At 37.8% G+C, this 20,462-nt stretch overlaps 1 protein-coding gene across 1 annotated transcript; it reads left to right on the top strand.

Annotated features, from left to right (window-relative positions):
- Nucleotides 1-5,138: 5,138 nt before the first annotated feature.
- On the top strand, nt 5,139-20,255 carry esf1 (ESF1, nucleolar pre-rRNA processing protein, homolog (S. cerevisiae)). The gene is made up of 14 exons (XM_052126214.1): nt 5,139-5,204; nt 5,659-6,163; nt 7,791-8,095; nt 9,178-9,291; nt 9,409-9,518; nt 11,583-11,735; nt 11,867-11,981; nt 12,103-12,256; nt 13,509-13,667; nt 15,463-15,587; nt 15,691-15,787; nt 16,255-16,343; nt 16,426-16,575; nt 18,629-20,255. The coding sequence occupies exons 2-14, from the start codon at nt 5,701-5,703 to the stop codon at nt 18,947-18,949; spliced, it is 2,355 nt and encodes a 784-aa protein (XP_051982174.1). The 5' UTR covers nt 5,139-5,204; nt 5,659-5,700; the 3' UTR covers nt 18,950-20,255.
- The last annotated feature ends 207 nt before the right edge of the window (nt 20,256-20,462 follow it).

The following is a 20,462-nucleotide window of genomic DNA, read 5'->3' on the forward strand; positions in this document are numbered from 1 at the left end:
CTTGACATCCAGTGACTAATGGTTGTGGTTTTCTAGTGGCCAGTCTGAAGTTTGCTTATTTTTGACAAAATGGCAAATGAGACCTTTTCTTGCTGGTTTCGCCTGTAAATTAGTTCGGAAAATCAGTTTAAAAGTTCTGAATTACATACTACTCTACTGCGCTTTTTCTATTATTTTTAAATGGCCTAAATGTAAAAATATTTCAGCTATTTACAACAACAAAAAATAGTAAAAGTAGCGTGCTATAAAGAGAAATGGTGCCCACCCACCTTTTAAGCCGTCTAGGTTTCAGAAGTATTTTTCCATTTTTTTAAATTTTTTATAAAATCCTTAAAGAGCTGTAAGCCATGAACAAAACCAACAAGCTCCAAGGTGAATCACAACATCACAAACTTTGAATTGAAGCATTTGAAAATCTGACAAAAAGACAAAGGTACAAGACTGTGTACTTCCCATCTTTCACAAGGGTATGAACTACAATCCAATAAAGCATTGTGAATGACATAATTTAATAAATAATTATAGTGATTTTAGGTTGTTTATTATGTTTAGAAACAATATAGTTTAGGTTAAAGGTCCTGTATGCGATTTTAGCCATTCTAGAATTTCCACAAGATGAGCGTTTGTAATCACTGCGCCCCCTTTTTCCAAACACACACTCCAAAGATGCCAAATCAGCTTTATTGACACTGATGAGCAGAAGGGGTGTACTCACTTTTGTTGCCAGCGGTTTAGAGATTAATGGCTGTGTGTTGAGTTATTTTGAGGGAACAGCAAATTTACACTGTTATACAAGCTGAACACTCACTACTTTACATTGTAGCAAAGTGTAATTTCTACAGTGTGGTCACATGAAACGATATAATCAAATATTTACACAAATGTGAGGGGTGTACTCACTTTTGTGAGATACTGTATGTCAGACACACACACACAAAAACAATTTTTCTGAAAAAAAAGTATTTATGTTGATGCAACATTTTGGAATATACATTTGAGTAAATCAGACTCTAAAGGGCCCATCGTGGGTTGATTTGGGGTACAAATGCGTCTTTTTATCCTATGAATCATCATTGTTTTTTCTGTTAGTCAGTTTGAAGTTTGTCTATTTTTGACAAATCAGCAAACGAGACATTTGCCGAACCTATTCTTGCTGGTTTTGCCTATAAATTCAACACATGGTAAGAGTAAGTCCATGGTTGGAGGAATGTGATGCAACAGACCTGAGACTCATGAGGCTTCCAGACAATCATGTAGAGAATCTGAAATGTGTCTGGAACTGGTCCATCTTCACAGCCGTATACGTCTCTACAAAAAGCATTGTTATATAGAATTACAAAATTTCATCAAATCATCACCAAAAGATGATTTGAGAAGAATGGCATTACAGCTCATTTAGATTAAGTTAAACTCTGTATGTTGTGCAGTTTGCAGACTCGCCTTTATAAATGGCAGCTGCCACCAGTATGGTATCTCTGTGCAAGAGTGACTTTCTGTTCCATGCACAGTTGCTCTCACCCATACCTGACACTTAATTTACCTTGCAAATCACTCATGACTACTAGAATACCAGGATAATGGACCTGGACTTCATCAATGTCATGGATAAGATTAATAATGAGCAAATCAACAAATTAATAATGAGCCCTACTTCAATCACACACAATCCAACTATAAACCCAATTGTAATCTAAAAACTTAGGTTTGTATCCCATTAAATCCATTTTTGCAATCTCTACAGACCTACCATGAGCTCTGAAATTAAGCAATGATATATGCTGTAGGAGCCACAAGTCTGTGTGATTTCTAGTTCATTTCCAAAAAAGTGTTTGATTGCTCAATTCCCAGCAAAGGACTACACTACCCATAATCCTGAAGGGATATCCACTAATCAAAGAAGTCAAAACATTTAAACTGTGATAGACATATGTGTGCTGCTATCAGTGGGCAGGATATCTTTACTAGGCTGGGTAAAAGTACTGATTTGGAGGGTGATTTGTTCGCAATTCTAAGCATTCGTGAATTTAATCTTTCAGACATGACGTTTTTAAAAATGTGTAAGAACACACATACATACGTGCATGAATATTAAGATGCCCATTTTCTAGAGTCTCTACGGTAGTTATTCTGACTCGGTGCACAGTGAGCAGGAAGAGGATAAAGAGGCAAACTGGTATAAAATATTTTAGCTTCACTCTCTTCAACATGAGCGCTCTCTGTGTCAATGAAACCTCTCAATATCACATGATCAGTCACTCATCCCAGCGCTATTCTGTGAGGATCCCAATTCACATTAGATTAATGTTGGTCACAATACCACTAATAACAGATGTAACTGTTTAACCTTCAATAACGGCACCGCGACTCCACACATTTGCTTAATAATTAGTGTTTTGTGTTACAACAAGATGCAAAAGACAGTAAACAAATCATAGATATTAATGATTTCTCATTGGAGCAGTTTTAAAGCTTATAATGGATCTCTGCTGTGTGTGATGCTCTCATGGTTTTAACTGGTTGCCAGTATGTCACAATGACCTTTTGATATTGACAACAGAACTATTCAATATTGTTACAAAACAAATAAATGTTAGCAATTCACAATTAATGTAATTTTACTGGTTTCATTTCTTTAACATTAGTTAACGCATTAGGTATTATGAACCAAAAATGAACAAAATATTTTTTATAGCATTTATATTCATAATGGTAGTTAATAAAAGTACAATTGTTCATTGTTAGTTCATGTTAGTTCATAGTGCATTAATGTTAACTAATACAACTTTTGATTTAAAAAATGTATCAGTATTTGTAATCAAACCTGACCATGGTGTTACAAAGAGAAGACACAGAATAAGCATTTTTATTATCAAGAAACAGAAATAAACAGCAAAATTTAGAAAATTCAAATAGAGTATGAAACAGAAGAATCAGAGTAAACATTTTGCAATATTAAACTTTATATAGTAAAAATTATTTGCAAAAATGTGTGTAAAGGGATTAATGGAAAGGAGGAGGCGAGAACCGGCTTGAGAATATAAATAATATTTTAATAAAAAACTTTGTACTTCACAAATGTATTTCTCTAATAAATCTCTCTCTCTCTCTCTCTCTCTCTCTCTCTCTCTCTCTCGTCGCACTGCAGCTACCAGTCGGCCTTTATCCCTCTCTGAGGCTTGATTAGCCTGATTAAGGGTGTGCGGAATAATGACACGGCCTCGCCCTCCACCCTGCCGCAGTGTGTGTGTGTGAGTGTTTGTGTGTTTGTGTGTGGGTGGGCTGGTTTATGGTGTTATGTCGTCACGGCAACGAAGTTGTAAAATTGGCTATAACTTTACACAGAAAATGTTAGTAAGCAGGTTTATCACACTAAAATCATTTTAACATGTATGTTTTTTTTAAGTCTTGTGGCTATACTTTTGAAACATTGAGTATTTTATTTTAATTTTTTTTCTCCCCTTTTCTTCCAGTTTGGAATGCCCAATTCCCACTACCTAGTAGGTCCTTGTGGTGGCGCGGTTACTCACTTCAATCCAGGTGGTGGAGGACAAGTCTCAGTTGCCTCCGCTTCTGAGACCGTCAATCCGCGCATCTTATCATGTTGCTTGTTGTGCATGACACCGCGCATGTGGAGGCTTACGCTGCTCTCCGTGATCCACGCACAACTTACCACGTGCCCCATTGAGAGCAGGAACCACTAATCGTGACCACGAGGAGGTTACCCCATGTGACGCTACCCTCCCTAGCAACCGGGCCAATTTGGTTGCTTAGTAGACCTGGCTAGAGTCACTCAGCACGCCCTGGATTTGAACTCACGACTCCAGGCATGGTAGTCAGCATCAATATTTAGCAGATGACGTATGTGTGCTATCTGGGATATGACAAGTCTTCTGAGGGAGAATAACATTTGAGAGCTGCAAATTTGGGGAAGATTTTCAGTGAATAATTACCTAACTTTTCGTCTTTTTTTCATACAAAGATATCGTATGGCTCCAAAAGTGTTGGAATATAGTTCACGAGCCATATGGACTACTTTTATGATATGTTTTTGATGCTATTTTGTACTTGTCCCCTAAATATTATTTTAATAACCGCATTCATTTTGGGAAATAAGCCGAGTAAATAATGCCGGAATTGTCTTTTTTATTTTATTTTTATTTGTGGTGGTGAACTGTTCCTTTAAGATTACAAACACACCATTATATTCCATGTTATAAAAGTGTTGAACAGTGACCTTGAGACATCATATACTCTGTCTGCCAATCTGCTCTCCACCTGCAAAAACATAAAAAAGCAGAACATGAAACACAGTTCATTTCAGACAAAGACACTATTTATAAAGTAAAGTAATATCTCACCTCGTCTCGAAGGTAATCTTATTTGTCACTGTCTTGTAATGATGACGCCCATTCCTTCATGTTCCTGTCAAATCATATACATTTTAATTTCTGTATTTGTTTTTCCTTCATGCAACATGCTTATGAGAGGATGTCAACAGCTGTTCAGGCAAACTCAAAAAGTCAAATTATCGATACCAGATGTAACGTTTTTGGCGGGAGTTTGCTTTTTATTTTTTATTTAATTATTTGTATATCTCCTCGCACATTTAATTATTTATGTATTTATTTATGCACAAATATGTGGATTTATTTACTTATTTATACATGTATTTGTGTATTTATTATTTATTTATTACTTATTTTTGCAGGTTTGGTCCTCCATACTTCTTAGCACCATGCTTTTTTTTAAACACACAAATGCTTCAAAATTCACATTTGGGGTATGATTTTGTGTATTTTCTTTTTTATAGAACAAACTGTCTAGTACCTTCAAGTAATGAACCTTCAAAAAATGTTTACCACAGCTATTATAAAACCCCACAGGAACATCACAAGTCTTGAAAATGCTAATTCTTCTTAATGCTGATCAGTTTATCACTTAAGAAAATTACTGCAGCTTGAATCTTACATTTAACGCAAACTTTTCATATTTATAGCAACAAGCATCCACATTAAACACGAAATAAATTCTACACACAAAGTAAACAGCAAATAAAAAGCGAAATTGTTCGCGTCTGGTGTGGTTTGAGCTCTTTGACGCGCCGTAGGGAAAAGAGGGCGGAGCTGCATAGTTGTCACGGAAGTAGTGGAGCATCACGGGTAAACACGTGTGGATCTGTGGTGAAAATCTCATGAAAACTGCAAGTGAGTATCGGCCTTTAAGAAATACTCTTATTTGTAGTAAGTAGTTTTTTTTTTTTGGTGCTGTAATTTTGACAGTGTGCCATTTGGCGCACGTGTAGCTCGCAAATGATAAGTGACAGTACTGAAAAAGGTTTGGTGGACATTTTATTATTGTTTATGGCCAAATTAAAACATGCATTGATTGCTGTACTAATTGTTTTTGCATTATTGAACTTTAGAAAAATAGGCTACATATTATTTGTCCAATTTCATTCACGTTCCAGTTCATGAATTCAATTCTTTAATTCAGAATTTTGCCCGGCACTGGCTTGATCTGAGATGAGTTTAGATAACAAACTTGAGAGTTATTATTTTAGGTTGTCTGCCTAAGACATGTTGCCTGACATTTCTTTGAATGATTCTCCATTTATGAGTAATTGATACATATCTCTCGCCTCTTCTATGTTGTTCACAGGTTAAGGTTTTTGTCTGGCTCTTTCATAAAGATTAAATCATCATGACCTCCAAAAACACTGTGAGCGTTGATGACCGCTTCTCTAAGGTTAAAAAGGACCCTCGCTTCTGGGAGATGCCTGACACCGAGCGCAAAGTCAAGATTGACAAGCGTTTCCAGTCCATGTTCCATGACAAACGATTTCAGCTGAAGTATACAGTCGATAAACGCGGTCGACCTGTCAACCACTCTTCATCCGAAGATCTCAAACGCTTCTACAAGCTCTCTGACTCAGAACTGTCTGACGATGAGGATGAGGAGGAGGAAGACAAGACGGAAAAGACCAAGAGGAAGAAAAAGAAGGCCATACAGTTAGAGGCTGATAAGGAAGCTCAAGCTGAGGAGGATGATGATAAGGATCTTTCAGAAAAATCCTCAAAGAAAGCCAAAAAGAAGTCAAATGATCCAGAGAAAAGTAGACCAAGCACAGAGCTGCCAGTGAAGGGAGTGAGGGTGTTTGAAGAAGGTACAGCTATAAAACTCTTTATACTTTTAATGATCAAGCCTCTTAAAAGCATAGTTCACCCAAAAATGACAATTCTGTCATTATTTACTTACCCTCATTTCATCCCAAACCATTATTTTAAACCAAATAATACTGCCTTTTTTAGCCAACCTTCTTGAAGTACTGAGGTGGTGTGCAATAATAACTAATTGGTCAGTTTCCCTGTACACTTCCTGTGAAGTAGAAGTTGACTGATAACTAAAGCTCAAAGTATACTTTGGGCAGACAAGAACATTGAGCCTCCATGTACAGGACGCGTGCCGCAAATCTCGTCATCAGCAGAGTGCGCTAGCACTGAGCGCACTGAGCCCAATTTTTCTATTCGTGTGTCCTTGGACACGCATATGTGCACTTATTAATGAGACCACAAGGTGGTATCACTTACATTTTGAGCCGTCGCTGTCACGAAGCAGAAAAAAATAATCCCCTCTTAACATTAGGAGATGACTGTAAAAACAATAACCGTGGATGTGCAAGTCAAGAGCGTGTGTTTGAGGAGGTCTGGAGATACCTGCATTTGTTTAACTGGAGTCTGAATGAAGATAAAGACTTATTTATGGCTGTAAATTCGAGAGGAGATAGTACGGTGTCTCCGCAGTCGCATGCTCCAACCGCCTGTGTATGTGCGTACGGTCATACGAGTATACTTTGAGAGGCTGCGTTCGAGCATACGCAGATGCTGAGCTTTCGCTTCAAAATGAACGTATACCTAGAGCTTAAGGTGGAGGAAAAGGTAGATAACCCATTAATCAGCGGATAGATTGACAAATCGATTTATAGGATGTTAAATGTTCTTAAGGTTTACTTACTCTAATGGGCACAAAGGCTACAAGAGCTACAATTATTTATTGTCTAACCAAAATCCTAATAAACCCCCCCAAGAAATTAGGATTTGGTGGAGAATGTGGAACTTTTAACAGTAAACAAGACAAAAACACACAAGGGACTCTTATTTTGAAATGACAGAGGCGTGGCTCTGTTACAATGCTCTACATGTACGAATTTACCAAATTAAGTTTTTATAGCCTATATGTTCACCAGATGAAGAGTTTTTGTGTAGATATTTCATAGATGAGGTTTGATGAGGAATAAGGTTTATTATTGTTCACAAGATGGAGACACAATGTATGTGATGACGGGGCACGTTTCCATATAGTCAAAAAACAATGTGTGCATGCCCTCGATTATCAAATCAAAATATGCATTAAAAGATAAAAATATGGATGGATATTGTCAATGATGAAGGATTTAGATACAGCAAATGATTGTTAATAACAAATAAGAAAAAACTATCGGCATGTATTTAACCGATATCTCCAAAAAGCTACAAGCACCAATTAATTGGTAAAACTGATATATGTATATCGGTCTATCTCTAATGTGAAGTGATATATTGACGTTTACTTGTTCTCAATGTCATTTACCGTATCTTTTGCTAAGTTTACGGAGAATATACACTAACTACGATTAGTAATCTCACTCAAGATGGCCGAATACCCTGTGAAGTCCACTTTGCAGGGCACTGTGTCATATTTTCCAGTAATTTTTTGGCTTGGTATCCTCTTATATTGTTTTTTGGTTTTAATAGATGAGGACAAGGTCTCTGGTTTGGAAGAGGAAGATGATGATGATGTCAGTGTGGAAGAGGGTTCTTCTGAAGGCAGTGACGATGATGTTGATAATGATGATGATGATGATGATGAAGATGAGAGTGAGTCAGATGAAGACAGTGACAATGGGCCTGATCTGGCCAGAGGGAAGGGGAACATTGAGTCCAGCTCTGATGAAGATGAAGATGGTGAAGATGAGGTGGAGAAATATCTGCAGCGCGAGGAAGAGAAGATTGAGCATGACTGGGGCGAGATGTGGAAAGACGCTCCACGCACTGAGGATGTGAGACTCTTGACAAATTGTCACGATACCTGTCGAGAACGTGTCCGGGTCATATTCACCCCAAAAAATCTAAAGAAAGAAATGAGCAATTATAGTTTGCTCATTGAAAATAAACCTTGTTTTAGGAAGGTTTTGTATTGTGACATTACTGTAATGACAGTTCAGCACACTTTCCTTCATCAGTGCTCATTAATATAATGCAAAAAAATCTCTATACTTACTGTAAAAAAATATATATATATACTGTGTGTGTGTGTGTGTGTGTGTATATATATATATATATATATATATATATATTATACACTATGATCAGCCACAACATTGAAATCACTGATGGGTGAAGTGAATAACCTTTATCCCATTGCAATGGCACCTGTCAAGGGGTGGGATATATTAGGGAGCAAGTGAACTGTCAGTTCTTGAATTTCATGTGCAAGCGTAAGGATCTGAGCTTTTGACAAGGGCCAAATTGTGATGGCTAGGCAACCGGGTCAGAGCATCTCCAAAACGGCAGGTCTTGTAGCGAGTACCCGGTATGCACAATCATGCCACGGTCCAAATCACTGAGATCACATTTTCCCCCATTCTGATGGTTGATGTGAACATTAACTGATGCTCCTGACCCGTATCTGAATGATTTTATGCACTGTACTGCTGCCACACGATTGGCTGATTAGATAACATGGATGATTGTTGATGCCAGACGGGCTGGTTTGAGTATTTCTGGGATTTTCACTCACAACAGTCTGTAGAATTTACTCTGAATGGTGCCAAAAACAAAAAACATCCAGTGAGAGGCAGTTCTGTGGACGGAAACGCCTTGTTGATGAGAGAGGTCAATGGAGAATGGCCAGACTGGTTCAAACTGACAAAGTGTACTGTAACTCAGATAACCGCTCTGTACAATTGTATTGACAACAATATTAGGCAGGCGGTTTTAATGTTGTGGCTGATCGGTGTGTGTGTGTGTGTGTATATATATTATATATATGTGACCTGGACCAGTTTTTGTGAGATGCAGTCAAACTTTACATAGATAAAAACAAGACATTCTCTCCTTTTTTCTGTGTTTGTGTTGTTAGACTTCACGGCGGTTAGCAGTTTGTAACATGAATTGGGACAGACTGAAAGCAAAAGATCTTTTGGCTCTTTTCAACTCTTTTAAACCCATAGAAGGCATGGTGCTGTCTGTGACCGTAGGTATCCTTCTATATATAATTGTAAATGTACTGATCTGTCTCCTCCCATTAGCTTAGGAAGTCAGGCCTGCAGCTGTGTGAGTCTGATACCTTGATGTTGACATGCATTTTCAGATCTATCCATCTGAGTTTGGGAAAGAGAGGATGCGGTCAGAACAGACTCAAGGTCCGCTGGAGCTCACCAATCTCCCGGAGAACCCTGATGCAGATACAGAAGAGCAGAGGTACCGGAGCAAGATTTGGCATTTGGAGGTCTTCATTCAGGACTGTGATAATCAATTAAGCTCACGAAAGAATGATACTTTATTGTTATTATACACATAGAATAATGTATTGCTTATTATGGCTCTCTAGAACACTTGACTCAAATATACTGTATCTATAGGCGTTGTTAGACCCATTTTACGAGGTTTTCGCCCCACTATATTTAATCTTAGCCCCCCTAAAAATCTGTGACATTGTAATCAGCATGTAAACGTGTGATCGCACATTGTGAGTTCGTTTGAAGCGCGAGAATTCTTTGGTGGCTTATTTTTCCTAATTGTAAAGACTGACTATAGCGTGAGCCAATAGCATTCAAGTATAGGCTGTGGAGGAGTATATCATTGGTGTGACACTAAACAAAAACGGACATTCCGTGTTCACAGTGCACGAAATCCCCACATTTTTGTTTTCACACATTGGAACACAAGAAATCAACAGTTTCTTTCTATATGACTGAAAATCCATGTCTCTCCGTGCATGTCTCATCATCATCTCTCTCCATGCAGCGGAGCCCGGTTAACATGCATGTGCTCTCTTAAAGGGACAGAGTGCTAGTTTTATTCCCACAGTAAAAAAACAAACACATTTTCTCTCATTAATTTGCCTTTATAGTGTTGAAGCACCAAATGAGACGTAATAAACTTTGTTAAACCCCAGTTATACATGTGTCTGGAACTCACGAGCTGCTCAATATCCAAAATATAAGTATACATTTAATTAGGTAATGTTTCAAAATGTAATTATTAATTCAACATGATAATGGCGTTTGATGTGAAAAGAAGCAAGATCACTATGGCTATTATTATCAGAGCTGTTCAGCTGCCATGATGAGTCATGATGAATATTTGAAACAGTCTACCTCATATCATCCTCATAAAACACCTGTTCCATTTCTCAGTCAGTGTTGGTCTTGTTTTGGTTGTCTGATTTCATGTTATATACACATTGTTAATTCACAGATTAGGCCTAAAAGCTACCTACTATTACACATCACATGATCGTTGATCGTTCTTGTGAAAACACTACACATGGGCAAAAGATGCATGACTAAATGGGTGACCGAAAACCCATCATCTCCTCCACAGAACTCTTGGCTTAAAAGCACGTGTGTAAATGGCAGGACGGCTGAGGTTAATATGATGTATTTATGAATTTATATCTGTAAAGCGCATATATGGGATTACATAAGGCATTAATCATCTAATATATAAATCAAAGGCATCTGAGACCATCAATCCATGCATCTTATCACGTGGCTTGTTGAGCGTGTTACTGCGGAGACATAACGCTTAAGGAGCCTCACGCTATTTTCCGCGGCAACTCTCCACACCCCCACTGAGAGCAAACCACATTATAGTGACCACAATATAGACACCCATGTGACTCCCCTCCCTAGCAACCGGGCCAATTTGGTTGCTTAGGAGACCTGGCTGGAGTCACTCAGCACACCCTGGATTCAAACTCGTGACTCTAAGGGTGGTAGTCAGTGTCTTTACTCTCTAAACTACCCAGGTCCCTGGGGGACATTGTATTAAAAACATAATATATGTAAAAAATATTTACCTTCGGACATATTTTTTTAAAGCCATCTTGGTAAAAACAGCTATTTGTAATTTTTGTTTTGGGGCCAGTGAAAATTTTGCCAGGGCCAGTAGAAGCACAAGCCCAACCGGGCCAGTAGCAAAAGTCCTTAACATTGAGCCCTGCATTTGAGATTCAACAAGACTGTTTGTGAAAAGCGTGGATCAGAGTCTGTTGACCGACTGAAGGAGAGAGCAAATGTTGTTTGTTTAGTTCAGTAATCTTGTTTACCAGAGAGAGAGAGAGCGAGAGAGAGAGAGAGGATCTGATTTATGAGTAAAAGTGACCGATGATTACAATAATGTAATCAGGACTTAATTGAAACCTGTAGTTAGTTTTAGGCTAATATTATTGCGTCTTTTTTTTTTTTTTTTTTTTTTTTGCTTTATTCACAAAGTGTTGCCCAAAATGGTGATGATGAAGGGTCTCCTGTGTGTTTTTAGGATCTACAGAGAGAAGGTGCGTGATTACCAATTCAAACGTCTGCGGTATTATTACGCTGTGGTGGAGTGCGACTCAGCCGAAACGGCGGCAAAGATTTACGAGGAGTGTGACGGCTTTGAGTACGAGAGCAGCTCCTCCACTATCGACCTGCGGTGAGAGAGACAAATTATAAAAGTTTTTCAAAAATATGTGAAACAAACATGAATAAAGAGATTTGTTTCAAAGAGCGTGCCACTTGCTTTTAACATAGATTTATCATCTTGGACTTCCTCACTTGTCATAGATTCATCCCTAATTATGTGACGTTTGATGACAAGCCGAAAGACAGAGCCACAGATGTAGATTACGCTACATACAAACCCAAACTCTTCACATCCACTGCCACCAATACAGCCAAGGTCTGAACACAACACCACAGTCATGGACTGTTCTAGAGTGAATATACATTTTTCCAGTAATAAAATAAGTGTGTGTGTGTGTGTGTGTGTGTGTGTGTTTGTTTGTGTGTGCTGTGGTCAGGTTGAGCTGACGTGGGATGAAACGGATCATGACAGGGTCACGGCTCTTAGCAGGAAGTTTAGTAAGGACGAGCTGTTGGATATGGACTTCAAGGCTTATCTGGCCTCATCCTCCAGCGAGGAGGAGGAGGAAGAGCCAGAGAAAGAGACAGAAGGTTTGTGATGTTGAATCTAGTTACTGACACTGTTCTATCAGTCTGTAGATTATCTGTATGTTAGAGGATAAGTTCACACATAAATGAAAATTCTGTAATAGTTTTTTTTTATTTTTATGAATATTTCTTTTAATATCTGTCTTTTCAATCCAATGTCACTGGATGGTGAGTAAAGGTTGACAGATAGTGAGTGGATTTTACAAATACCGATAACTAAGGTGGTGAAAAAATGTTGATAACCGATTAATCGGCCGATGTATTATTTTAATCGATTTATAAAATGATCAAATAGTTCTTTGTCTTTACTTAATGACCGGCATATATATTGAGGCTACAAGAGTAAAAAAATTATCAAATCCCAAAAGCGGTTTATTGTGCAACCAAAATTCCAATAATAACCAGAAAATTCAAATTTAGTTCATAATTTAGGACAGAGACTTGGCTTTATTACAATGCTTTAAATGCAAATATTTAACTAATTAATCTTTTTATTGTCTACAATTTCACCAGATTATATGAGGAATAAAAAACTATCAGCATAGATTTTTGCCAATAACCAGTAGTTACAAAAAGCAACTATCGGTACCAAATTAATCCGTAAAACCGATATATCGGTCTATCTAAAGTTGCCCATTCGACTCCTGCATCATATTCCAAGTGCTCTTAAGTAGAGGTCGACCAATAGTGGGTTTTCCAATACCGATAACTAAGGGGATTTGAAAAGGCTGATAACCGATCAATCGGCCGATAGTTCTTAAATTCAATTTAAAGAATGTAAAAAATATCTTACTCTTTCCTTACTGTGACTTGTATAGACACAGAGGCTATAAAATTTAGGAAATCCCATATGCGGTTCAACCAAAATCCCACTAATAAAAAGAAAAATTAAGATTTGGTGCATAATGTGGGACTTTTAACTGTAAACAAGCCAGAAACACAAGCGGCTCTCATTTTGAAATGACAGCGATTTCAATTTAGATAACTTGATCTAATCAAAATATCACCAGCCACAGAGGAACACGGTGGGGGTGGGGGGCCCTATCACCGATAGTTCCAAAAATGAACAATTGGCACGATTAATCAGTAAATCTGATATATCGGTCTACCTCTGTTCTGAAGGCATATGAAACTTTGTCATTTTATTTGTTCGTTCAATGGCGAACGAGCTCTTTTTAGCACTAATATAAATCTTTAGGGAACTTTCAAATTGTGGCTTTCAAATGTTGTTTTGTTTTCATGACTATTCTTTCAGTTATAAAGCCGGTTGAGTTTCTTCCTGAGGAGAAGAAGATGAGTAAAAGGAAGAAAGACTCGGACCAGATCGAGAAATATAGAGAACTACTGAGGAGCATTCAGGACAAAGACAAACAGAAGGACGACAACATGGACATGGAGGTCACATGGGTACCAGGTATGTTTGGGATGGAATTCTAGCTTCCTACTTTCTGTACACTGCGCAGTATGCATTGTTTTTCTTTTAGAATAGTAACTGAAACAGTAGGCATTATGTAAGGAATAATTTACGGCTAGGTGTGTTAATTGTGACTGTAAGAATGAAAAAATGTCATTTTTAATTTCTATTATTTATAATTTTCACATTGAGGAAATAAATGCCGTTTATGGACATGATCTTTGTAAACGTTTTGCTTGCATGATTTGGTAAAACCATCCAAAATGCTTTGCAGCCTGCAGACTTTGACCTCTCTGAGACATCAGCATGATTGATTGAATTAAGATGAAATCTCCATGTGGCCTTGCACGATTACTAAACCACAAAGCAACACAAGCTGTGTTTTATTAGTCTGCATTCAGTGCTGTGTGATCAAGCGGCGCCCTCTAGCGTGTGTGCTCTCAGCACAAGTGAACAGTGCTGCAATATAAGGTGATGTTTATCATATTACAGTTCAAATCGTCTTGCCAGACTGCGGAAGACTCCGTTAATGGGTTGTTTGATTCTCTCCGCCTTTGTGCAAATCATAGCTAAATGTCAAACTTATAATAATGTCATACTTTCCTTACAAGCCCTATCGGTGTGGAAGGGGAAAGTGCAGGTGCATTTGTAATTTTCTCCAGGTCGGACTCAGTAATACGGAGCTGTTGAACGCTCGTGTCTTTGGCGTGTTTCCAGTAGTGCTTCACAATTGATTTAAAGATGGCAATAGTGTCTGGAAGTAGGCATAAAACTCTTGCAATGTCTTATTGCGGAGGACAGCAGAGTAGGAAGAGTAGGCGCATTAATATCAAACAGTGATTAAAACTGACTGGAAACACCTGTGCATTAAACGGTTCTAACGCATGCATTCCCGCCAATAAGAATCGAGTTTTCGAATAGACCATGGTAGAACAAATACATTTATGCATTTGGCAGACGCTTTTATCCAAAGTGACTTACAGTGCACTTATTACAGGGATAATCCCCCCCTGAGCAACCTGGAGTTAAGTGCCTTGCTCAAGGACACAATGGTGGTGGCTGTGGGGATCGAACCAGCAACCTTCTGATTTTCAGTTATGTGCTTTAGCCCACTACGCCACCACCACTCCTATAAGCAACAATAGCAACAAACTTTTCAAACAGTAGTATTGTTGTCAAATTGCTGTCACATGACCTCATCTCGTTCGATGTTTAGTTCAGCAAGTGTTGTCCAGTTGTCATATTGGGACAAAAAAAAAAAAAGTTTAGCTTTTTTAGCCTAATTTTGTGACCTCAGTTAATGATTAAACATTTCAAAATGACATTTGGGTGAAAATGCATATTATGTATTGCAGAAATGGTGAATGTAGTATGCTATTCTGAACAAAGCCTTAAGCTGGATATACACTGGCAGCGACCAAACGACCTGATCTCATTCATTTTCAATGAGAGCTGGCGACTTCAGGCAACACGAGCGACGGCGACCGGAAGTGGGCGTGAAATTTGTAACTTAATGCAAAAAAGAGCGACTTGCGGGAGTGACAGCCAATACGAGAGAAGATGGTAGAGCTCACTTGATCCTAATATTTTAATAATAATATTAATTGTAAAGAAACAGTGCTGTTTAGACTCTCCATACACACCACTAGCGACCTAACCGCCAACCACTAGCGACCTAACCGCCAACCACTGGCAACATGCAGCGAAAAAGTAGCTGGCAGTGTGAACGCATCTTTAGTTTCCTTTGGTGTGAGCTCCTGTGAATTCCTACCATGTCCTTTTGACTTGTTTTTAGGGCTGAAGGAAACAACTGAGAAGCTTGTGAAGAAAAGAATGGAGGGCAAAGATAAACTGACTCCATGGGAGGAATACCTGCAGAAGAAAAAAGAGAAGAAGAATGAGAAGAGGAAAGGAAAGAAGGTGAATGTGACACTGCTCTCTTACAACATCTGCCATATGAGAGAAATGGTAAGTTAGTATGCCACTCTGAACTCGGCCAAACGCTCTCTCTTTACTTATGCAGGAAGTGATGGATGCAGAGCCTGAGATCAGTGATGATGAACTTCCAGCTGATGTTGACCTCAATGACCCTTTCTTCACAGAGGAGCTCTGCTCGACACGTTAGTTACAATCCTGCATTATATTTCACACTACTTATTTTTATACATTTCATTTTTCTCAATCATAGTCATTACACAAGGGATGCCGGAGCACATTACAGTTAATAAGTTCCAAAATCTAGTGAGCTGCCTACATTGTAGTTCATTTCAAAATGGAAAAGTATTGCTAAAAATAGTCTGGTTAAAATGTAAAACTATTTTCCCTAATATGCTGTGTTTATGCTTATTCGAGGATCACATTGTTAGCTTAGCAACATGCTAACGCCAGTGTTGAACAATTGAAATGATTGTGGAGCGTGAAGAGTTGCAGTCCATGTCCTAATCAGTCTCTTGGGTTCCGTCACAGCCTTAAAAGGCATCTGACTCTGTGGGTAGTAGACACCAAGGCAGTTCACTAGGTTTTGGAACCTGCGCTATCATCTTATGTGTATGTTTGATGGTGAATGTCCTCTCTTATTATACCGCAGAATCCCTGAAAAACAAAAAGATCAAGAAGAGCAGGATACAGGATGAAAAGAGGACCGCAGAAGAAGAGGAAGTGTTGCAGAAACAGAGGGTTCGTTTCCCTGATGGTTGGGAGGAATGTGTGTTTATATGTGACGTAACCGGTGATAACTGCTTTGTCGTGATGTCTGCAGGCTGAGATGGAGTTGCTAATGGATGATGATGAGGATGACGAGCACAAACATTTTAACTATGATAAGATCATAGAGCAGCAGAACCTGAGCAAGAATAAGAGGAAGAAGCTCCTGAAGAGCGACACTCCACTGGACGAGGACAAATTCCAGGTCAGATCTCAATCACATTCACTTTTTATATTGAGGCTTTCATTTTAGGAAACCCTTTTGTCAAAAGTGACAAGATGATGGTTGAAGAAAATCCTCTTAACTATACATACAGGATATCTACAGAATCACATTAAAGGAGTTCATCATTAAGTCCCGTCGGTGATGACGTTTAAAGTGTGTACAACCATCTGCACGCATTTTTGTCTGCTTTGTTTGTTAAAAGTGAACCAGAGCTGTTTATGGACTGAGTCCCTATTAAAGTTGTTAAAGAAAACTGGTTTCTTGGTATCACCTTTGACAGCAAACTCTCTTTTATTCCTCATATTAAATCACTGAAAAATAAATGTTTTAAAGCTATGAAAGTTTTAAAGGTTTTATCCAAAACCAAATGGGGAGCATACAGCTCAACTCTCTTGAACTTGTACAGAAGAGTCCACGCTCAAAGCTGGACTATGGAAGTATTGACTTTTGGACACGGTATACGACTAGCTTTGGGAGCCTACAGAACTTCACCAATCCAAAGTTTCTATGCCAATGAACCATCCCTGGAAATCAGACGCCTAAAGTTGGCCTTACAATATGCAACCGAACTTAAAACAAATAAAGAAAACCCCAGACTATTCAGCAGTTTTCCCACTTCAGCATTCAACAATATATGAATAGAAAAAAAAACACGTTTCATTTGGCCTATGTATAAAAACCCGTCTGGAGAATCTGAAAGTGGATCTAAACAGTTTTGAACGGACACATTCTGCAATATTCCTCCCTGGATTCGTCAGCGTCTTTACTCACTGAGCTACCCATGCCCCCTTCCTGAACCACTCTTTCACAATTTGAGCCTGATGAATCTAGGCATTGTCATCCTGGAATATTCCCATGCCGTCAGGGAAGAAAAAAAATCAATTGATTGGATAACCTTGTCATTCAGTACATTCAGATAGTCAGCTGACTTCATTTTATTGCCGCATAACGTTACTGAGAGCAGACCTGACCAATTGAAGCAACCCCAGATCATGACACTGCCTCCAGAGGCTTGTACAGTGGGCACTATGCATGATGGGTGCATCATGTGCTTCCCTTCTTCCCTGACAAACCCATCGCTTTGGTATTGGGTAAATCTGGACTCCTCAGACCACATGACCTTTTTCCATTGATCCAAGGTTGATTAAGAAATGAGAAGCGCTACACTACATCAGTTCGGGTTAAATTGTTTCCAGCTGAAACATATTAATCACTACACTAATGATCCAATCATTGACTCTTTAGGATCTGCTTATTAAAATCCAAATGGGCACTTTTTTTTTTTTTTTTGGTCCAGGCAGTGTATGTGATGTGTATGTTTCTCTTTTCTGTATTTATTGGTGTTTTCTAGAGGTTCTCTATTTAATGGTTTGTTATTGGTTATGTTACATCACGATCAACAGATCCGCTTGGTTATGATATATTTTAAATTTGGTGCTTTTGCAAAAAGAAGAAAAGTCTCAAGCTGACATTAAAATAAATAAATAATTGCCACGAGAAGTGCAGAATAATCTTTTTATTATTTCTTTAAAAAAATAGTAAAACTATTTTGTTTTAAAATATATTAAAACATTTATATTTTAAAATAATAATATTTAAATGAATATAATTTAAAAACGTTTTCCACCAAATCGAAGTCATGTGGTGTAACCAACTTGTAGGTAGCCATTTTGTTGTCATGTGACAAAACAAACAAGAGGACCCTTAAGATGTGTGAAGTAAAAAAAAAAAAAATTGTGTCAGCTTATTGTTAAATATCAATATTTAGAATATTAAAAAAAAGCAAATTGTGTTCTCCTTACAAAACTTAATGGCAGAATAGAAGGTGCATCAAAATTACTATAATATAAAAAATTGCCAGTAATATCTAAACAATGTTTAATATGTCGCTCCACTGTACGTAATACTGTAAGTTATTTTCTTGTAAATGAAAGGATGATTTTGTTTTGTAATCTAAAGGGTTAAAAACAACTAATGGCATTTCTAAATCTATAAAACAAATCTCAAACACTCTCTTTCTGGTATTTTTCAGGTTGATGTTCAGGATTCTCGCTTCCAGGCCATGTTCACATCCCATCTATACAACCTCGACCCGTCCGATCCGGCCTACAAGAAGACCAAAGGCACACAGCGCATCTTAGAAGAGAAACAGAGGCGCAGAGAAAAGCAGCAGCGTGGCCAAGAGGGGGCGCTAAAGAGCAAATCTGCGCAGGAGAAAGCCAAACCTGAGGCCTCCGGCGCAGGAGACGCGTCCTCCACTAAAGTCATGGACCCTAATTTATCAATGCTCATTAAATCCATCAAGAACAAAACGGAACAGTTTCAAGCACGCAAGAAACTGAAGACCAAATAAGAGTCTGGAAGAGTCCTTGTTCCCTTTGTAGTGACCATGGGGACGTATTCATGCTAGGAGGACAAACTTAACTTTTGACTTGATGATAATAAGCTTCATATTTTAATGTAAGATGATCAATGACAAGTTATTGATTAAAACAGTTGTATTCAGACTGAGAACGGACATTATGACTGTTGGAACGCGTCAGTGGCTTCGTTCAAACTGTACTGAAATCTGTACTGAAAATTGTAGCCAATAAGTTTGTGACTAAAGCATCGAGTTGTTTTCTTCTAAAACAATAAGGATATTTTGCTGCATAGTGCGACAACTCTCTAGTTTGAAACACTTTACAAGGTTGGTAAAACAGTTAATGTATTAGTAGCATAAACAAACAAACAATGAATAAACAGTTGTATGCAGCATTGATTGATCTAGGTTAACGTTAATTTATACATTTACTAGTCTTCATTGTTATCAAATTCAATATACAATTATACAACTTAAAATGTATCCGTTTATGTAGAAATTAACTTTAACCAATTGGCGTGGGTAAATAAATGTCAATTTCCCAATGCATTTCGATCTCCATATCGAGTCTTAAATCCCAAGATTGATCCATTATGTGCATCCCTCCACTACAATGAGAGGAAATCACTTGCATTTGCAACCAAATTTGAGAACACACTCAATGCAGAACACACACAGAATCAGGACATCAATAAGTGAAGCTCTAGAGCCATCTTGTGGTCTTTGTTGACATTACAAGTCAGCTGTTGTTTTCCTGCTGATGACAGCAATCTCACACATACTCTTGCGTGTTTATTTTCTTGACATTATTACGGATTTACTTTGAGTTATTCAATATTTATGTTTGAAATAAATGATGTCTTGTCTTTGTAACACCATGGTCAGGTTTGATGACAAGCATAATTACATAAACTGCAAAAACTGCCACTTCAAATTGATTTTAAATTGCTAAACTTTGACAAATAGTGGTTTGACAATGTTTAAATATATATCCAAATGCATATCTTGTGATAAAATATAAAATTAGGTTGTCTGACATGGTTTTCAAGTCATGTTATTTACATATTGTCCACCAGATGGCAACAATCTGCCTCCAATTTATGCCACATTCTCATGTTTTCTTCATGTTTTAACTTTTTGCCCAATACAATGGGAGGGTTAAAGAGACAGTACCGGTTTTTAGTATGTGTTCAACAAATCAATGTAAATACTTGTACAATGCAATTACACAATAAACATGGAACTAAATATATGTAAAATAATATTTATTGATTAATTACATTGATTTGTTCATTCTTAAAAAGCCAAAATGTGACCAAAATAGATGTTTATATATAATTATTAAAATTAATATTTTCATATTGTCCCTAGTTAGAAGGTCCCCTGTGTAATTAACAACATTAGCTGGGAGAAAAAGGGACATTATTAAACAAAATACCCATATAAATCGATATCAAATCGAGCGCTTGTGAATCGGAATTGAATTGGGAAATCATCAATATTA

The sequence above is a fragment of the Xyrauchen texanus genome, chromosome 5 (genome assembly GCF_025860055.1).
Source record: "Xyrauchen texanus isolate HMW12.3.18 chromosome 5, RBS_HiC_50CHRs, whole genome shotgun sequence".
NCBI classification, from domain to species: domain Eukaryota; kingdom Metazoa; phylum Chordata; class Actinopteri; order Cypriniformes; family Catostomidae; genus Xyrauchen; species Xyrauchen texanus.

What these genes read in the sequence shown, in the direction of transcription:
- esf1 (XM_052126214.1), top strand. Translation starts at nt 5,701, where the DNA reads ATGACCTCCAAAAACACTGTGAGCGTTGATGACCGCTTCTCTAAGGTT. An exon ending in AGTGAGGGTGTTTGAAGAAG is followed by an intron (nt 6,164 to 7,790) that starts GTACAGCTATAA and finishes TGGTTTTAATAG; the next exon opens with ATGAGGACAAGGTCTCTGGT. An exon ending in AAGTGTTGCAGAAACAGAGG is followed by an intron (nt 16,344 to 16,425) that starts GTTCGTTTCCCT and finishes TGATGTCTGCAG; the next exon opens with GCTGAGATGGAGTTGCTAAT.